General features: G+C 42.9%; 1 protein-coding gene across 1 annotated transcript in view; it reads left to right on the forward strand.

Annotated features, from left to right (window-relative positions):
• Positions 1-9,946, forward strand: part of MTIF3 (mitochondrial translational initiation factor 3) — a 170,033-nt gene extending 160,087 nt beyond the window's left edge. Inside the window, exon 4 of the mRNA XM_086935171.1 lies at positions 9,057-9,946. Within this exon, the coding sequence (XP_086791297.1) occupies positions 9,057-9,284 (228 nt within the window). The 3' untranslated portion in view covers positions 9,285-9,946. The remainder of the gene's footprint in view (positions 1-9,056) is intronic.
• Positions 9,947-20,940: the final 10,994 nt, after the last annotated feature.

Below are 20,940 nucleotides of genomic sequence, written 5' to 3' on the forward strand. Positions count from 1 at the left end.
CCCTATCCTACAAGCGACTACCCTTGTGCCGTGTCCATGACGGTGTCCCAGGACTCTACTGGTTACGTCTGCCTGTACTGCTAATGAGATCATAGGGGTGCTTGGCCCTATCTCACTACATGGTCCTACAACTGATCCTTGCAGCAAGCACACCATCATCCGGAGGCCTAGCTCCGTGAAAATTGCTCTGACAACTGGTCATCTCATATTGAGACTGGGTCACCCACGGCTGCCTTGCACCCGCTGAGGGAGACCTATTGGCGGGGAATGACTTATCCTATCTGTGGGGCTGCTCCTGCTGCACAACACAGAGCGTGCCAGCAGGCCTCTTTCTGTCACTGCCTCTCCTCTTGGCTCATGGTCATTCGGAACTCTTTTGGGCACCCCCGCTACTACCTGAGTTACATTCTGCTCCCAGTAATCCACTGGCTGCCCTGGGACCCCCGCATCAAATGACGGGTGTCCTGTGGACTGGTCCATTGACCGGGCTGCTCGTGCTGCTGTGCCGTATCTCACCTCTTGGCACTTGCAAGCGGGCCCTTTCTGCACTGACTATCTTTTTCCTCCCTTTGGCTCCTAGACTCACTGGTTGACATGGGGCCTGTGCTTTGGGACCCCGAATGCCTCCCAGCATCCTCAGCCCTGCCTGCATCAACTGCTGAGGTGGTCACCCCCTTGGGCCGCCCTGATGGGTCCCCGCTCATTGAAGACAAACTGGATATCGTCCTCTCAGCCATAGAGAAATCCCGGGTCTCACTAGAAAACAAGATTGATGCTGTTGCACGATAACCATTGTAACTGGAAGACAATGTCTGTACTGCAGAGCTGACATGAGCTGCCCTCCAGTCACAGGCCCGGGAGGCGGAGACCCAACTGCACACACTGCGAGACCGGGTTTATATCCTGGAAGAACTAGCAGAGGATGCTGAAGGCTGCTCTCGCAGAAATAATATACATGTTGTAGGCCTTCGGGAAAACAGTGAAGTACAGGATGCAGTTACCTATCTTGAACAATGGCTTTGTAGTATTGTTCCCTCCACTGCACTCTCTCCTTTCTTCTCCATTTATTGCACACATCATGTCCCGGGGAGGAGGCCCCCTCCTGGGGGTGCTTCCAGGTCACTGGTGGTCCACCTTCTACATTACTGAGATCACAATACAATCCTTAAGGAGAACTACAGACTTAATGATTTGGTGGTCGACAGTGCACAAGTAATGATCGTCCTGGACTATAGCCTGGCAGTGCACACCAGCGTAGCACAATCCTTGCTGTCAAGCGCAAACTCCGGGACTCAAACGTGAAATGTTTCCCTCACATCTCTGATTTTATTGTGGAACACAAAAAAACACATTTCTTTGCAGCTGGGACACACTCCTGGTTGAGTACCAATCTACCCTGCCAAGCGTAGACAACCCTTCGGGGGAGCCTCGACCCCCACCCTAAGGAGAAGTCTCTCCGGCTGCACACCTAATACAGTGTGTATCTAGAACAGTGGCTTTTCCTCTCCCCTCCGTTATGCAAACCAATCGACTCCGTGCTGCATTGTGGATAGACACTTACTTGTAAAACTGAAAATGCTGTGTGTGTTTAAATGTTTGTTTTCTTCCCTCTTTGTTGGTCTACAATGTCTTTTTTTTATCACGTAAGGCCATGATGTCATAACTCTGTCGCAACTGCCTCCATACAGTCTTGCTTGCAAATATGCAGACAGCGTCCTGATTGTAGCTTCCTGCCAGCCCAGGTACTTGCCAATAACTTCACCACACACGGAGAGTGATTTTACATGTCATTATTCTGCTGTGTGTAAGTCAGAATTCAACATTGTAAGCCTGCCTTCAACTCATCCCTCCAATGCTTACATCACAGGCCTATGGTGTACAGTGGGAACCAAGACTTCCATTGTTCTTTATTTTCAAGATACTTCATCTCCTGCTTTGTTAAATAAAGTTTACAACTTTTGAAAAGATATATAAATAAATACTCAAATAAATACATGAATAAACACACAGATGACCATAGCTAATATGCAATTATTATTCTTCAATTAATCGTCGTGGCGTCTGAATCACATGTCCTGATCAGATCATTGGAAACTGGGACCTAGCAGTCAAAGTGACCGTGATCTGCATAGGTAAGGTGGAATCATCAGCTGTCACAGATTTAACTACAGTCCGCCTGGACCCAGTCTCTACATTAACATCAATCTTTGGTGAGTGATGAGCCACATGTCAAAAGTGAGAGTAATCTCCATCTCCTCTTGTAAAGGTGACATCTTTGACATGACATCGTTTTTCAGCATATATTTTCATCTTTTGTTTGTGACTATTAAAGGGTCGGCTGTTGTTAGATTTTAAGATTGCAGGTACACCCCATGTTGTAAAGATGCCATCTAACCTTTGGATTACCTTTACATGTGTACTGGATGAAAGGTCTTCTATAAATGGAAAACAGGAGCAGTCATCAACAATGACTAGAAGATGATGTCCATTCTCAAGAGGACCAAAGAAATCAACAGCAATTCTCTCCCATGTTCAAAGGGTGCTGAATAACTTGAGATGAAAGACAGTTGCATACATTGCAGATATTTAACTCTTATTTGACTCTTTCATTGAGATAAGAAAACCAGACACGGTCGCAGAGAGCTCTGTTTGTGGGAACTATTCCTCGATGTGCCTCATTGGTGACGTTGATCACTTGTTGTCGTAGCGTAGACTCACTGGGGTAACAACTCATTTACCTCACAGGATGAGGCCTTCTTGAGTTACTGATAGTTCATATCTTACATTTTTGAACTTGAAATACTCACTGTCTTTAGCAAGGGGCCTAGTGTGCTGTTTCAATGATTGGTGAGCAATAACGGCTTTTAACTGCAACATGTCACTATCTTGGTTTGTGGCAGTGACAATCTGTTCTAAAGAGGCAGCTGGTGTGCTTAATTTTACAATACAATTGATGTAGGCCTCCACAGTTCCAGATGAGGTACCAGGGCACTGCAATGGTACTCTCGAAAAATAATTAGCAGGATTCTGATCTTTCCCTGGACGATGAAGAATTGTAAAATAGTATTCTTGTAACCTCAAACCCCGACGTTCAATTTGAGGAGGCATTTTGGCTTTGGGATTGCTAAATATCCTCAACAGTGCTTGATGATCAGTCACTATTATGAAAGGCTTTCCATAGAAGAATACGTGGAAATATTCACAAGCCCGGTCCACTGTCAAACTTTCTTTCTCAGGTTACGAATAAGCTTGTTCCATTTGTAATAAGGCTTTTAGTGGCGTATGCCATGATATCTCTTCAGGCATTTGGCTTTCCGCTGTGCAAGGATGGTGCCTAACCCGACAGGGCTAGTGTCAACTGCAACCTCTGTATGAAGTTTGGGATCAAATTAGGCCATTTCAGTGGCATTCTTGATGGCTTGCTTGATTTTTTTGGAAGGTCTTCTCAAATTTATGTAACCAATGAAATTACACATTCTTTTTCTTCAGTTTTTATAACGGTTGAATGACCCTAGCAATGTCTTGTATGTATCTACATCAGTAACTGGCCATTCCAAGGAATGATTGTAGCATAGAAATGTCCTGTGGGAGATTTGCAGTAGATAACGCCTGCATTTTATATGGATAATTTTTCACGCCCCATCAGAAAAAACATGGCCAAAGAAATTCAAGCTTTTCTTGTAGAATTCACATTTGTCAGCATTCAGAGTTAAGCCTGCATCATTCAGCAAATGACCTACTTGCTTGCGAGCTTTGTCATGCTCTTTCTGAGTGGCTCCGAAAACCAATATGTTATCACTATAGTTAAATGCATTTCCTGCAGACCTTATGATACGTCGAATGACATCATGGAAAAGTTCTCCAGCAAAGGATACATCAAAACTCAATCACTTATAGTGAAAAAGACCAATATGCATAGAAAAGATTGTAATGTACTTGAGTGTTTCTTCAATTTACAATTAGTGGTATGCTTTATATAAGTTGAGTCGAGAGAAAAACTCTGCAGCCTTCAATAGAGTTATCATATCAGCAATGTGTGTACCTGGATGTCTCTCTCGCTCAATCACCTTATTGGCCTGATGCATGTAAACACATATGCGTACAGCTTCTCCATTGTCTCTTTTTGGCATTACTACAATGAGAGAAACCGATGGTGTTGGACCAGTGGAGCGTCAATGATTTTGTGCTTAAGCAACAAATTAAGTTCCTCTTCAACAGCTTTTTGCAAGTGAAATGCAATGTGTCTGTGTCTTTGAGCAACAGTACGAACATCCTAATTTTTATGTAACTTTACTTTCATTGTTTTGAGTTTTCCTAACCAATGATATAATGAAGAAAATTGTCTTCCAATTTCATGATGAGCATTCATATTGTAGTTCACTTTTATCAGTCGCATATCAGCAGCCGTGTTGAAACTGAGCAAACCGACACTTGAAGCCATTCCTTGAAGTACATGAATGGGCGCATGCACCACTGTTTTCTTTTGTTTCATCATTGCTACAAACCAACTTTGACTTTTTAAGGGCGTCCTATGTGTACACTTTAGTTTTTGACTTCATAAGTATTGGTTAACCAAAACAATTCCTGATGCTTCTCCTCAGGCATGATATATATCAATGCACCCCTGCCAATTATTAATGGTACCGAACACCCATGTATCTTTAGGGTAATCTTTGGACAATGTTTGAATGTCTTTGATGCTTTTTCATGTTGATTTTTCTTCACTTTGAATTTTTTCTCACATTCGACTAGTCCCACATGCGCATGCTTTTTCTGAAGTAAACATCAACATGGCACAATTGTCATTGTCATTTTCACTGGAAATTGATGCTGAAGAGCTCTTTGTCGATGATTTAGATGATGATTGACTGTGTTTGGTGTCAATTTGCCTCAGTTAGTGTCACCGCTTGACCTTCTGGTAGCGCGTCGAACAACACTGAGGTTGCGCTTGGTTGGCCATTTTGTCTTCACACTGATGCACTTACTTTTCTCTTCGCCTTGCAAATTATCACAAAATGGTTAACTTTACTACAGCCTTTACATATTTGTCCAATGGCTGGGAATTTCCGTTTGTGTGGAAATGACAGTCCACATCTGTAACACTTTCTTTCTTTTTCTGTGGATATATCACTTTGTGTCTCTCTGCCTTGTACTTTGGCTTACTTTTCATGCTCATGACTGATGCACTCCGGCCTCCATGTCAGTCGCTTTACGATCAGTACTCTCTTCAGCACAAGCAGCCTTGAAGACTTGTTCTAAGGTAAGAGTTTCCTTCCGCATTCATCCTAGAAAATAATCTAACGGACATCCATTGATAACTCTAAGGCATGTAGCTTCCTCATTATTAAATCCATTGAGTTTACAGTGCTTCACCAGAACATCCAGTGTCTCAACAAATTATATGGTTTTACCAGGTCTGTGGGTTTTTTAATCGAATATGCATCTTTCGTAATCTACATTTGGCACTGGATTAAACTTGACATTCAACGCTGTTTTGATGTGATCGTACGTCAGCTGACTTTTTTGTGGTATCTTTTTTATGGCTTCTTTCACTCCTTGACCAGCCAAAATCATCAAATACTTTATAAGCTTTTTATTGTCCTTTTAATCTATTGCATTTATAAAACCTCAATGGATCATGAATTTTAAAGTTGGTTTTATAGAATTATATTATCGATAACCGATTCTGATCTGGTATTGGTACTGATAATAATTTTTTAATGTCAAAATGTTTTAACCCATGTGTGTACAGTTATTATGGTCTTCTCGAAGCAGGAATACTTCTGTAAAGTCTGTTATTCAAGCTATCTTGAAAACTGTATTAATGCACGTTGTATGTTTAGCACTTTAGTCCTAGTACTGCATCTCTTGCTTGTTTTTTATTCTATTGATTGCAGTAACCAGGAAAAATAGAAACAACCTTCATGCACTTTAATTTATTGGCACTTCATTATTTGCACAATATGGATTTTGTGGAATTGGATTTATGAGTTTTTGTTTGTATATTTGTAACTCCCAATTACTGTTTAGATATATCTAGGCCAAAAATATGTATAAATTCCAACATAGATCGCGGCGGACAATTATAGATTTCTGTCTATGGTTGTGTCTTTATGTTCTTTAATTCTGAGCCGTTATGATATCAGAGAGCTACTGCATGAAAACTTCGATGTAAGCAAGAGTGATGTATTGTACAGCAAGATGATAATGAATGGATTTTAACCTATATTTTTATGTGCAAACGCTTATCGCGTATGGCCGACATAATGTATTCTGCCTGTCTATGAAATCTTCAGAACTCTCTATCCATGCAGTCCATCTATTGTCAATATTGTGTTTTTTGACAGTATCAAGTACTGATGGCGGTTTTAAGAATGCTTCAAATAATAATCAAACTTTCGTAATTCACTTGTTCAAATATTCATGTGACCATGAAGGGGTTGATTTTCTTATTTAATTGCTTCTTATTGTTTTGAAGAAAAATTATATTGCAATTCCTGTGGATTAGTCCCACAAATATTCAACAAAATAATAATTGCTGAAAACAAATGACAATCCTCAATGCATTTAAGAAAATGGGTCCTTCATCAGAAGGTTGTTAAATACTGTGAAACGAAGAAGAAAACATGTTCAACTATTCATATATTAACAAAAATCTAGGTAATGACATTTCTTTTGACATTGTAAGATAGATGATGTGCTATCTATACATATAATCGAAGAACTGATCATATGAAAATGTCACAGAAAATGTTTGAAATTCCTATGTCCTAAATTGCTGCGTGTTCCTTGCCACAATCTACTATTAACTGAGTCAAAAAGTTGTTCATCACTAATAGGCGCATTGCATTGGTAGGAAATAGGCCTGTTAGCATTTTCTCAGTGGGCTGACTGACTTTGCTTAAAAGCTATTGGAAACTACAAACTTCATGTTGCTTGTTTGACAATCCTGGTAACATGCACATTGTAAAAGGAAATTATTCACATCCTAAAATTGACTCAGGCATAACCTATTTCCAAAGTGTGTCTTCAAAAGTTTATCACAGGTGCTCAAACTTTCTGAAATGCGTGCATTACATTTTTACCTAAATGACTAGTGTCTAGCTTTTCCACGGTAATCACTGAAAACAACTCTTAACAGCTTCCTACAAAAACAACGTACTTGGCAAGAAAAAAGACAAACCGGCCCTGCATCACAAACACCTTATGGCCACACTTCAACTTCTGATGAGGATGGTAGTTGAAGGGGGATCCCCAAGAGAACACAGAAATACATGCAGCAAGCAGTGAAGAACAAGCATCCACTTCAACATGTTCTAAAACAAGGGATGTGCCTTCTATTACAAGCAAGCCCTGCTGAAAACGAAAGATCAGGAGCTGACATGGGACAAAAAGAAACAGGCAGAGTGACCAGGAGTCAAACAAAAAGTTAACAATGGACATCCTAGTCATCGACATATCTCCGAAACCAATCACAGCTTTCCAGTTGGATTTACTATAAAGAGGTACATCCTTTGTCCCAGCACATCCCTCTAATGAGCTAGAGGCTGAAATGAATGTGTTTACATTTCTACAAACCCTTAAACTCTGCCACTTTAAAAAAAATGTCATAGGAGAACAACAATCAAAGAAAAAAGCAGCCGTATATGCATTGATGGAAAGTAATGGTCTCTCAGGCTCTTCTTGTGGATCTTGTTCACACAAAGCTTCTCTAGTGGCTTGTGACATGCTGACTACAGGGTCAGCCTTAATAACTTTTTGAGCTTGGACCTCACCCTGGCTCTCCATTGGAGCTCTTTATATGATGGCAATCTAGGGGTTGTTCTGAGCTCGTATGCGGCAGCTTTGGTAGTGGGCCGCTTCGTCTGTGGACAGCTCTGCTGGCACAACCCCCTAAACCTCCTTCTGGGGCCACTTTGCAGCACATTGTGGCGCAATGACTCGTTAATGGTTTTGGTAAGTAAATCAACCTTATATACTCCTTAGTCCATGAAAGCAGATAACTTTATGATATTTGGTTGGCTTTTTGCTTAAATGTTTCTTCACATACACCAGGTTAATCTCTGTTTCACAGCACAAGCATTTCAGTTTAATCAGTACTGAACTATATCTGTGTGCTGCTTTCTTAACCTGGCTGCATCTGCCTTCAGCATTCTTTTCCGTACAGCATACTGCATTAATTTGCATGATGTTGCATTACATTTATTTAGGACCGTTTCATTCAGACCCTGGCCACCGAGTTGTAGACTTTGTGTCACTTTCTTCATCTTCAAGTATTTTTAACAGGCTGGCGTTGTGCTGAGACTCCACCAGTGCCAGCATTGATTCTGCGCTTTGACTGTGGCACACGTGAAATGCACGAGCAGTTTGCTGGACCACGGTAAACGCTTTGGAAGAGCGCTTTTAATGTATGGGCTTCGTATTTCCTATCTTGACACCAGTTGTAGCGTTCTACCATCCCAGGTACTCTCAATTACTACGCCACACACCGATATTACATTTTCACGTCTTTTTATTCCACTGCGTATAAGTCAGAACTCAACATTCTAAGCCTCCCTTCGACTCATCCATCCAACGCTTACGTCACATGCCTATGGTGTACAGTGGGAACCAAAAGAGTAACAGTGTTTTATATTTAAAGGGCACTACACTGATCACCATATCATTTGGATGTGACCTACATGTCATGTTGCTGGTGTTAACTTTCTGTCTTTCTTAACTGCTTGTATTGCTGTATATGGCCTTGATTTCATGTGTACATTTAAAAGGCACAAAAAATGCTCAATAAAAATATATATGTTTTTTAAAGAGAAAGTATTCCATTTTTTTTAAGCCTGTTTCAAAAACACGGCGCCAAAAGAAAATCACTGATGTATTTTTTACTAAGACCTGTCTGCGAACATAAATTGATGTGATTGGTATATGCAACTGCTGGGTTCAAAGTGATAGTGGATTGGGCTGAACAGGGCATGCAAGACAATTGTATTAGTTAAATATTTCTTACATTTGAAGATTTCAGAAGTAACCTGAACATTTTTGGTTGTCTTTTTTTGCAGGCCGTTCTTGAGAAAATTGTTGACTCTATGCTTGGAAACGCTGCTTGTGTGTACAAGCCGAAATTGATAAAAGATGGAAGAGCTGCTATGTGTGTTTTGAGGCCCATGTCCGAAAAAGAATTACGTGAATACAAACAGATCCAGAGCGAAACACAGGAAGGCACTAACATTTCGAACGAACAAAGTAACCAGGCTGGGCCATTGGAACCGAACAAGTCCCCTCACTGATGTTCGTTTAACGGAAAAAAAGTGTCTTGTAAAGGCTTTCACGTTTCCTGGAAATGTGGTCCTGTGCCTGTAAAGCTGTTAAATGTCGCATAGTAAATTTCAATTACTTCAAACCTGGCAAATGGATGGTATTTGAGAATTTTGTTTTACCAGCTGAACAAGATTCAACAAAACAGGTTTGCTTTGAAAGAAAAATAGTGGCTTCCTGAAAGTAACAAGCACTGGCAAAGCCAATGGTCTTGCCTTGGGAAGCCACCATGATGGCTATGCTTACATTTTCAGTTTATTTTTCTTGCTCACAAAACAGAAAAGGAAAAACTGAATCCATGTTGCTGTTTAAACGCAAAGGACACATGCTTAAATTAAGAATGCTACTTTTAAAAATAAATTGACGATCACGTATAATTTGTATAGAACATTACTGCTGCCTCCTAGTAGGTAGAAGAACTTGAAACAGGTTTAGAAACTTCTTAAAGTTTTTATTGGGCATTAGAGCAATTATATGATTCTCACTGCCACAATGGAAAGGTGCAATTTGCCTTGAATTACAATAAACTAAATTACAATAATCTAAATAAGTAATATGAATTTATGTCATGTTAAGAACAAATTTGCTGTCCGTTATGTATATCACAAATGTTTCAGTAAATAATGTTTATATTTTCCAAGAGCCTCCTCTAGTAATAACATATTTTTTAAATAACATAAATTTAAAAACACAATGTGACTATATTTTTTTTAAATGATAAAGAATGAAAAGAAAAAAGTACTGACAAAGTAAAGTATAGATCTGTCATCCCTTACACTGAAGTGCACTTCTTTTTAGACAGATGTGCACTTATCATCATGAAAAGTAAGTGACACCACTCACAGTGCAAGAGAACCAGATATTGATGTGGGCTAACCTGTTACTCCTGGCTCCTTTTATGAAGGGCAGAAATAAAATGTGAACATCAGTCGAACAGACCAATGGATGACCCAAAGCCCCTACTTATATGCATGTGTATATATTTGTATTTATTATTTGATTCTGATCATAGAGGCAGGTAAATATTCCTTCCACATCTAAACCTGTCTAAGCCAGACCTAAAAATGGCTTGAGACACAGACACAGTACATTAGAGACTGCGCTCACACTCAATGGCGTAGCAAGGGGGGGGGCTGAGCGCCCCAGGCAGCAAGAGTTTTAAGGGGCGGCGGCCTCCCACCGCTCTTACCTGCAGTCTCGAAGTGGACAATCCCCCTGCCCACCATCCTACCCTTCACTCCGAATGCTGCGGGGCATGAAACTCAGACGTACGGCCAAAGGGCTAGCTATGTCATGCTGACCCTTAGCCCCCTGGGCCTGCAACATTGACAGGACTTTATTTCAGAGCTTTTCATCTATTTTATTGTTAGCACATATTTTTTAAATTGTGCTATCTAATTCTTCACAAACACAAGAAAACTGCAATTTGTACAAAAATGTTATTGCTCCGAAAAAAATTACACAATGCCTCATTAATCAGCCGTGCTTTCATGCTCCATCTGGGCACCTCTTGAAGGAGATCACACGTGTGTGGACTTCTAAAGAACAAACTGACCCAGCTAAATGAAAACCTGGCAACCGTATGCCTATAACTCTGGTTTTTCGTTGTAAAAATGAATGGTCGATTCTCCAAGTGTTACAGATTAGGAGCCACGATAGAATAGTTAATAAATGTCTCGAAAAACAATGATCCATACAACAAAATTCACGTCAACATTAGTTACCTGCACACGCTAAAAGGTTGAAATATGACCATCAGCAGCAGCTTGTGCAGAACAAATGAAACCTGAAAAGGCATTGACATCATTCAGCGCACACAGTCATTTACACTCCATGTATTATTCAGAGGTGTGCGATGTAAAGCCTCATTCATATGGGCTGTACAAACAGCAAATGAAGGCAGAATCACCCAGGCCACCTGCTTGATTCTGGACAATGTTAGGTGATGGGTAGACTGTATGTACCCAGCCTGCACACTGTGTGCCTGATGCTAGTGTAAGTCGATCCGCAAGGGCCTTTTGTTGCAGTTCATGTAATTTATTAGATGGTAAAATGTTTACAAGCTACACATCTGGCCGTCACAAGCTGTTCTTTCCCAACAACCTTGTGGCATTAAGAGGAAACACGAGCTCAAGAAAATGGGGAGGCCTTGACCTTCCACCAACCTTACATTGTATTTAAAGACATATCACCATGGAGGAAGAATAACTCCATCATCTAATCTTGGTGGCTAAACTACTCCCTACTGATTATCTACTTTCTTTTCTGGTACGGAGTACATTTTACAGAAATACAGAACAAACAAAACAGATCAGCGCCTGCACAATGGATAATACCCAAATGTATAAATTGTGCAAATTACTCAATGGAACGCTCCGCCTTCTATCCGGAGACACGCAAAGGGAAGTAGGCATGTTCCACTTTTGCAAAAATGGGGGAGGGGACAAGGGAAACCCACGCAGCAAATGTGATCTCATCCTTGTTTAAGAAACGATGTGCTGAGACTGTAACTCTAGAAATGTGCCTTACACGTCACCTCAAACCTGCTTACGACGATGCTCAGTTTCTCATCGGATGAGTATAGCTTTGCACAGACACAGCCCGGCTTCCAGTACAAGTGAAACCAAAGTGACGCTTAAATTATTCAAAACTGTTTTTAGACACATTCTAGGTGAAACAAGTCCAACCACCCTCGCCTTCTCTTTAAGTCTGCTACAGTGCCTCCATTGTGACACTGATCACTGGCCAGAACTGACCAGAAGTTGTCGACTATTTAAAGGAGGTATGGCGATTAATGAATAATACTACAATAATGGAAACAGGCCACCTTAAAGAGTCGCATTGAAAATACCGTGATTTTACACTGAATTACTTTTTTCCTCCTGAATATATTTCAATAGAGCATGTGTATTTTAAGTTTTTAAAACTTCTGTCACAGAGTATTGTAAGTGCTTACTAAGGAGAGGAGGAAGGGAGTCATTCACAGTTTAGCGGATCAGTATCACTGCCACAAATTGGCAGGGCGCGTGCTTTGCTGGACTCACATTTACAGTGGGGGTGGGGCACCGGTGCGTTTCCAGTGGTGGAGTTTGAGCTGACTCATGTCCGAAAACGTTCATTTGGTGCCTCGTCCACTACAGGGCTGCCAGTTCACAGTGACAGTCACTCAACCATATTTAGTATGGGGCGACCTTCACAGATTTTTGCTGCATGGTACTGCTTTAAAAAATCATTGATGGTTGTCTCACAAAAAATAGGACAGAGTCACTCTCACTGCAAGGCATGGCGGTCCTCAGTAGGAAAATAGTAAAACGTTTTTGAAGCTCCTTGACCCTGAAGCGAAATGCTGCTCTCAGTTTAATGCAGTCCGCTCTACATTAATTTTCTTTGTGCATAAACATGGCGCTGACAAGCAATCAAGGGAGGGTCGAGATGCTCACTGTAGATAAGCCCACATCCCCAGTATTTTGTTGGGAAAGGACGGTCATTGCACTGCAAGGCAGGCCTCTCGCGTGTTAAGCTGAGTCTCTCTTCAGACTCTTCCTATGAAGGATTACTATTGTGAAGTTTCAGACGCCTTGGGATCAACAGTTCCAGAGATTCTGGGGCCTCTATTGCTTTGCATTGCCATTGACTGTGCCCAGTGGCTTTTCAGAAGTTGAAATTCCCCATTTGTACTACGTCAAGCTCTCAGAGATTTATCTCCTGGTAAAGCAGGGAGCAAGTAGGCCAGGGTATGTGGTGTGAGTGATGCTGAGATGCCCCAAGAAAGCTTTTCTATAGACATCCTTTTTTAGTTTCAGGAGACTGCAGCACACTCCAGAGGGTGAGTGTTTCAGATCCACACTCGTCAGGAAGCCCTTTCAATTCACTTCTTCCCTTCCTGCGAGAGTGTCTTGTGGGGAGCGGGAACATCCTCCGGTGCTACACTGGCAAGCTTCACACATGCAGTCCATCCATTTATATTTTCTCGAAGGGCCCGTGTGCCAGCCCCCATGGTGAGGGTGCACCGACTGTCAAACTCTACAGCTAGTCTAGATTGCTAGACTATTGATTGTCACTGTCACTCGCAGTGCCATAAGCCTATTGTTGAGTTTTACATCATCTACATAACCACAATACTCAATGCGATGTCTCTAAACCTTGGCCTAATTTCATTTGGCGTATTTGCATGCATTGGCGATGTTCTGTGGATGTGAATTAGCACCTCACACGCATGACAACCCCATTATACTTGTGATGGGCAAGAGGACTGCCCTAAAAAGAGAACATTATCTTTCACTGGCTTTTGCAATCAAGAACTATTCGCTTCTCCATCTTAAAGTGGGCACAATGGGCCTTCTAGTCCCAGTCCGACTCCTAGAGTGTCTCTGTTTCCAGCACCATGTTACGAGGCCCTTCTACCAAACTTCCAGGATTTTCCTGCATCACACCCTAGCTCGCGGTGGCCTCTCCCTTGGTCTGGAAGATGACCCTGTCACTACTCTTAAGAACCCTGCTAGAGATCCAGCTTTTAATGTCTACATCTTTTAACTTACAAAGGCCTTCACAGCTACCTGTGGCTATATCTCAGAGGACTGAATGGATGCACCTTCACTGTTCACCAGGGACTAACTTTGTGCATTGTTGCCCCCCCGTCAGTCTCTCGAGCTGTGTTGAGAAGGACTAAGCATCAACACCTTAATGCAGGTTCATTTTTGATTTTTAAGTCTAACATCTGTTGTTGAGTTCCCACATTTTTTTCAGTTTGGTTTTATTTTTTATAATCTCAGTTGCTCCATGTTTAAGCGTTGCTGAAGTACAACTGAAGCACAACTGAAGCTTTGGCGTTTGTTAGGTTTGACGGTTTTCCTTGTTACAGGCTGGCTTTCTGGGACAGAGGGACTGACTGACAGTGGCTTCAAATTTGCTTTGCTACTGCATGGGTCCGCCATCTTGGGGGAAGACTCATTTCTCAAGTCTATTGTTTGTTTCTCGTGTAATGTGCAGGCCAACAGGCAATCCATTTAAGGGCATAGGCTGCAAAGCTAAATTTTCTTCATGTAATTCTTCTTATAATTATGAACAAATAAGAACGTACTGTGGGAGCAGTGACTTAAATTTCATACTCTACTAAAAGACTGGAATTCGATTCCCCTCTGTGACTGTCCATAGTCCATACAAATTTCAAATTTGAAAAAATTCTGTTATTTTCCTCACTTATCTTGATTTCGAAGTTCTCATTTAGGTTAGTACTTACTCCTGTTGGATAGCTTGCTCTCTACATTTAAAATGATCATCGTCTCAGGATTTACAATGATCAGACTCAGATTGAGCCCAAAACTGAAACATATTTCGTCTCACCAGATTGTTTTCACTTTTTGCACCATGACTAAACCTGGCTAGAGCTGTACCCAAAGGACAATGTTGTGACCTACTGTGTTCCACTGTAGTCAAGAGGAGTGGGCAGTTTTACGTTAAAAAAAATTGCGGAAGAATTTATTTTCCCTCCGTTGTTAGCTAAACAGAATTCTGAATCCACTGGGGAAATTGAAGGTATCCTGCTTGCTGAAAGAGCATGTTTATTTACATCATCGAGTTATCTTACTTTCAGGATCAGATTCCATAATCGACTAATTAGTTGGGCAGGCGCTTCCAGCTGCCCAATATTCATTAATCCAAAGAATGTCTTTGATTTGACTTGATTTGATGTATTATTTGTATAGCGCTTGAATCACCCCCGAGGGGGTATCTCAGCGCTCAGGACGTGCAAAATGAAAGCGGCGGCACTGGCTAGGCTGAGAACAGAGCGGTTTTCAGAGCTTTCCTAAACTTCAAGTGGTCAGGGCATTGTCTTAAGGCAAGAAGGAGTTGGTTCCATATGAAAGGGGCTTGGTGAGAGAAGGACTTGCCTCCAGTCCTTGACTTTTTCATTCTGCGTGTATTGAGAAGGACTTTGGAACTTGAGCGTAGAGTCCGAAGTGGGGTGCATGGGTATAGTCTCCCGCCAGATAGGGTCGTTCCCCCATATAGCTTTATGGGTGAGGCAGCATATCTTAAATTTCACTCGTTGTGGTATGGGTAACCAGTGCAATTGGTGAAGGAGGGGGAGGGAAGCAGATCTATGAGGGGCATTTAGTATCAGGCAGGCAGCAGTGTTTTGTATCATTTGGAGTCGGTTTAAGGAGGATTCGGTGGCTGCCATCAGTAGAGCATTGAAATAATCCAACTTACTCAGTACTAGAGTTTGAGTAAAGGACTTTTTGGTGGAATCAGGTAGATAGGGGAACGCTCTCCTTAGGAGGCCTAATGTGTGAAGCATGAGCCCACGGTGTGAGTGACATGCTTCTTCATAGTGAGGGTCTGTTCGAGGTACGATCCTACGTTTTTAACGGTGGTTGCTGGGGAAGGAGCCTTCCCAAGTTCCGGGGACCACCAGTGGGGTGACCATAGGAGTGGGACGTCGCCTAGGAGCAAAACCTCTGTCTCCCCGGCATTTAGCTGGAGGAAGTTATTTTCCATCCATTGGGATATTGCTAGCATGCCGGCGGAGAAGGTGGATTGTGCGGTCTGAGAGGTTTTGCTGAATGAGAAAGTAAGTTGGGTGTCGTCTGTATAGGATATTGGGACAAACCCATGCTTCCTTAAGAGAGCTGCCAATGGGGCTATGTAGATATTGAACAAAGTGGGGCTTAGGCAAGATCGTTGTGGCACCTCCTTGATAAGGTCTTGTGCTTTGGAGCGGAAAGGGCCAAGATTGATGGTCTGGGACCGGTTAGAGAGAAAACTGACCATACATTTCAGGGCTACTCCCCCGATCCCTGCCTCCCTCTTTCTCAAGAGCAAAGTCTGGTGGTAGACCTATCGAAAGCGGCAGAGAGGTCTAATAGCACTAGAAGGGTGGGCTGGTTCTGATCTAGGGTGAGCCTGATGTTATCGGTAACGGCCATTAGAGCAGTCTCAGTGCGCAAAAGTTAATTCTAAAGTGGAGGGGGTCAAGGGAAGAGTAAGGAGGCATTTAGGGATCATAAGAGAGGGGTTTAAAGAGGGACCTGCACAGAACCACAAAAGAGTGAGCCCATTGCTATTCACAAACTGCCCTTCTTAAGCTACTACAGTAAAGAATGACCTGAAACAGTTATAAATGTACTCCAGCTCATAGCTGGAGTAAGTTCAGTACCACTCATGGCCAACCACTAGTACTAAAACACCCTCCTATTGAAAATAATTAAAGTGGGGGCTAAAAATATAACACCATAGAAAGTAATGTTAAAATACATGTAACTATTTAAACTGTGTAAAAATATAAATACATTCGATTACATGTTAAAAAAAGAAAAACATTTATTATTGCATTTTTAAATATTTTAATGAACTTTTTTGTTTTTAAAAATTATTGGAACATTAATTTATATTACAAAATTATTAAATTATTTTTAATTAATTCTATTCATCAATTGTTACCATTTATATACATTATAAGAAAATACATTTTTAACTTTAAGTGGGATATTTTTTAAACAATTTAAACTTTAAAACAATATTTGAATTTCATATATTCTACATATTTGGTTTACAATTAAGTTATCAATGCTGTGACATTCTATAATTTTCTACATTTAAATAAATACATAACATAATAATTAAATTAATGAGGACGCAAAGTCAAAAATAACTATTCAGGTGATGTCAATCCAACCGGCATTTAAAATACTGAACAAGAATAACGTTTATTTTTGGCAAGGACTTCTCTACCTCAGTACCTTCTGCTACCACACCACCACCCCAATCCCAGACCTGTCCTACCCTATCTACACAAGCCACCCCTCCTGTAAATTGTGTCCAAGGTTACATTAACAGACAACTACTTTTCTGAATTCTTAGTTAGTACTTGGAGCTTTAATGGTGCCCCTAGGATGTTTTTTCAAGCAAAGCCATACAACTATAACCAAACTATGGGGCAATGGCATACTTCCTGGCAGATGTATCCTACAAGATGATACAATTGAGGCCAAAATCCAAACAAATTCGTTATCCTGCACTTTAAGTTACCAGGTGTTGTCAGGTGCCTGCACTTATTTAATTTGAAGGAGAGAATACCAACACTTCTCAACAAAGATCCAATACTTTTAATGTCAGAAGGCCTGCACTTCTCTGTAGCAAAGAGGCACACTGAGATAGTGAGTGCATGCACTTTTATATTACTGTTTCTTGCAGTACATGAATAGGAGGGCGCCTGTGGTATGTAGTCAGCGTAGGATACCCAGTACATACAAGTAAAAACAAAGCACACCTATTAAATAGCTGATCCGATAACCAGCCAGTCCATCCAAACCATATTGCAGAAAGCATACTTTTTGGATACCCAGGTAAAATATATTCCATAACGTCATTTGTGGTGAATACTCATTCATCATTTTTATAATATAGCTTTCTGCACTGCAGTATAGCTACTTCTAAGCACTGTATATAACTTGTTTCTGCCGTCAGATTTAATGGTATTCAGTGCATTAACTTAAGATGATGAAATGCTGAATTGGAACAGTTGGGATCTAAAACCGTGACCTGAAGCGCACAGCAGATGTCTCTGGTGAGTATTCCTGACTGGATTATAATGCTTTTATACGTTTTTAGGTCTTGCCTACGCATGCGTGCTTCATAGGAGAGACCTAATCCCATCGGTACCGCTTTTTCAGCAAAGAAGTGCACGCGTTGCATTGCTTGCAATGCCAACGCGTGCACGTCTGGAGATTTCCTTGCGGGAGGCTCAGCGCCATCTGGTCGCACGCTGCCGCAAGAATATCGCGCATGTCCCCTCCCCTGCTGTTGAGGCGCGCGCTTGTTTAAAGTTGCTGGTTTAGAAGCTTCCCACCTGACAGGCGCCTTCATCGCTGCTGGCCGAAGATGAAGCCCGAGGAGTGCAGCCAGGTCGGAGCCAAGGGCAGCGCTTGCAGCTAGCTGCCTGCTTCCGGAGCGGATGTGTGATCTCTAGCAGCCTGCCAAGAGGACTGGGGAATTACATCAGACCCTCTGCTTAGTGCGGGACTCCATCATAAACGAGGAATGCAGCAGGGGGTGATAAGCTGCTAGACAAGGAGCCGGACGATGCTTGCCGCCCCTCCCATGCCCGTGGTGCTTGTAAACCATTTGCGAGAGCCCTGAGACGGCGCTGCATAGCAGACGAGCCCACCTAACTTACACTCAAGATCCAAAATAGCGCGGCACGATGCTACAATGCGTACAATGACGTCTTTTTCTCGGACAGGTTGGCATCTGTATGGAAACCTGCGATAAGCTGTGCCACCTCCGGTGTCAGATGTCCCTCCGCGCAGCCCCTTCCTTCTCACTTCCTGCCATGGAGGGGAAACAATGAACCGTAGGTAAAATCGCCGCAGAGCTCTGCCCAAGGAAGGCTTCGTGTTGTGCTTTATTACAGTACAATTTTTAAAAGAGAGTGGGAACCCAATATACCCTTGCAGGCTTGGGCAGTGAAGTTTACAAAACAAGGAGGACAGTGGCCTACAAGGGATTTTGTTTATCTGTAATTATTTGTAATCATTTGATCAGTAAAACTATTCAAAATCACACTCTCATTGGTAGTGGACAACAGAATTGATCAAAACAATAGATGTATCAGTTGGTAACAGCTGTTAGATAAAACAAGCAAATAATAAATCATACACGGGGCAAACAAATTATTTTAGAAAAATGTGTATTCATATATTCAATATATGTACCAAGTTTTATCTGGGATGATAACAAATATAGTAGCAACAACACATAGTTTGCAAGGTGATGTCAGTTGACCTGTTGAGGGGGGGGGTTTCGCACTCCGACTCACCCACCAGCAGGTGTGCCCCAGGAGCATCATGGACGATGCAGTCTCTTAATAGCGTGTGCGCTATTGCGTTGAAGTGTGTCGTAGCAAGGTTGCAGCACCAACTCTGGACACCGGTGTTTCGGAATTCTTGTTCCTCGTCAGCAGAGAGTAGGTTTTTCGGGATTAGCTGTGCAGGCTGCCAAGTGTTCTCAGGTTTGTACCTCTCTGGCGCGGGTGCGAATTCCGAGCTCGTCAGCTCTAGCTCAGGGGAGCCAATCAGTGTTGAGGGGGGGGGTTTCGCACTCCGACTCACCCACCAGCAGGTGTGCCCCAGGAGCATCATGGACGATGCAGTCTCTTAATAGCGTGTGCGCTATTGCGTTGAAGTGTGTCGTAGCAAGGTTGCAGCACCAACTCTGGACACCGGTGTTTCGGAATTCTTGTTCCTCGTCAGCAGAGAGTAGGTTTTTCGGGATTAGCTGTGCAGGCTGCCAAGTGTTCTCAGGTTTGTACCTCTCTGGCGCGGGTGCGAATTCCGAGCTCGTCAGCTCTAGCTCAGGGGAGCCAATCAGTGTTGAGGGGGGGGAGTTTCGCACTCCGACTCACCCACCAGCAGGTGTGCCCCAGGAGCATCATGGACGATGCAGTCTCTTAATAGCGTGTGCGCTATTGCGTTGAAGTGTGTCGTAGCAAGGTTGCAGCACCAACTCTGGACACCGGTGTTTCGAAATTCTTGTTCCTCGTCAGCAGAGAGTAGGTTTTTCGGGATTAGCTGTGCAGGCTGCCAAGTGTTCTCAGGTTTGTACCTCTCTGGCGCGGGTGCGAATTCCGAGCTCGTCAGCTCTAGCTCAGGGGAGCCAATCAGTGTTGAGGGGGGGGGGTTTCGCACTCCGACTCACCCACCAGCAGGTGTGCCCCAGGAGCATCATGGACGATGCAGTCTCTTAATAGCGTGTGCGCTATTGCGTTGAAGTGTGTCGTAGCAAGGTTGCAGCACCAACTCTGGACACCGGTGTTTCGGAATTCCTCGTCAGCAGAGAGTAGGTTTTTCGGGATTAGCTGTGCAGGCTGCCAAGTGTTCTCAGGTTTGTACCTCTCTGGCGCGGGTGCGAATTCCGAGCTCGTCAGCTCTAGCTCAGGGGAGCCAATCAGTGTTGAGGGGGGGGGTTTCGCACTCCGACTCACCCACCAGCAGGTGTGCCCCAGGAGCATCATGGACGATGCAGTCTCTTAATAGCGTGTGCGCTATTGCGTTGAAGTGTGTCGTAGCAAGGTTGCAGCACCAACTCTGGACACCGGTGTTTCGGAATACTTGTTCCTCGTCAGCAGAGAGTAGGTTTTTCGGGATTAGCTGTGCAGGCTGCCAAGTGTTCTCAGGTTTGTACCTCTCTGGCGCGGTTGCGAATTCCGAGCTCGTCAGCTCTAGCTCAGGGGAGCCAATCAGTGTTGAGGGGGGGGGTTTCGCACTCCGACTCACCCACCAGCAGGTGTGCCCCAGGAGCATCATGGACGATGCAGTCTCTTAATAGCGTGTGCGCTATTGCGTTGAAGTGTGTCGTAGCAAGGTTGCAGCACCAACTCTGGACACCGGTGTTTCGGAATTCTTGTTCCTCGTCATCAGAGAGTAGGTTTTTCGGGATTAGCTGTGCAGGCTGCCAAGTGTTCTCAGGTTTGTACCTCTCTGGCACGGGTGCGAATTCCGAGCTCGTCAGCTCTAGCTCAGGGGAGCCAATCAGTGTTGAGGGGGGGGGTTTGGCACTCCGACTCACCCACCAGCAGGTGTGCCCCAGGAGCATCATGGACGATGCAGTCTCTTAATAGCGTGTGCG

The sequence above is a fragment of the Lissotriton vulgaris genome, chromosome 8, assembly GCF_964263255.1.
Source record: "Lissotriton vulgaris chromosome 8, aLisVul1.2, whole genome shotgun sequence".
In the NCBI taxonomy this organism is placed as follows: Eukaryota; Metazoa; Chordata; class Amphibia; order Caudata; family Salamandridae; genus Lissotriton; species Lissotriton vulgaris.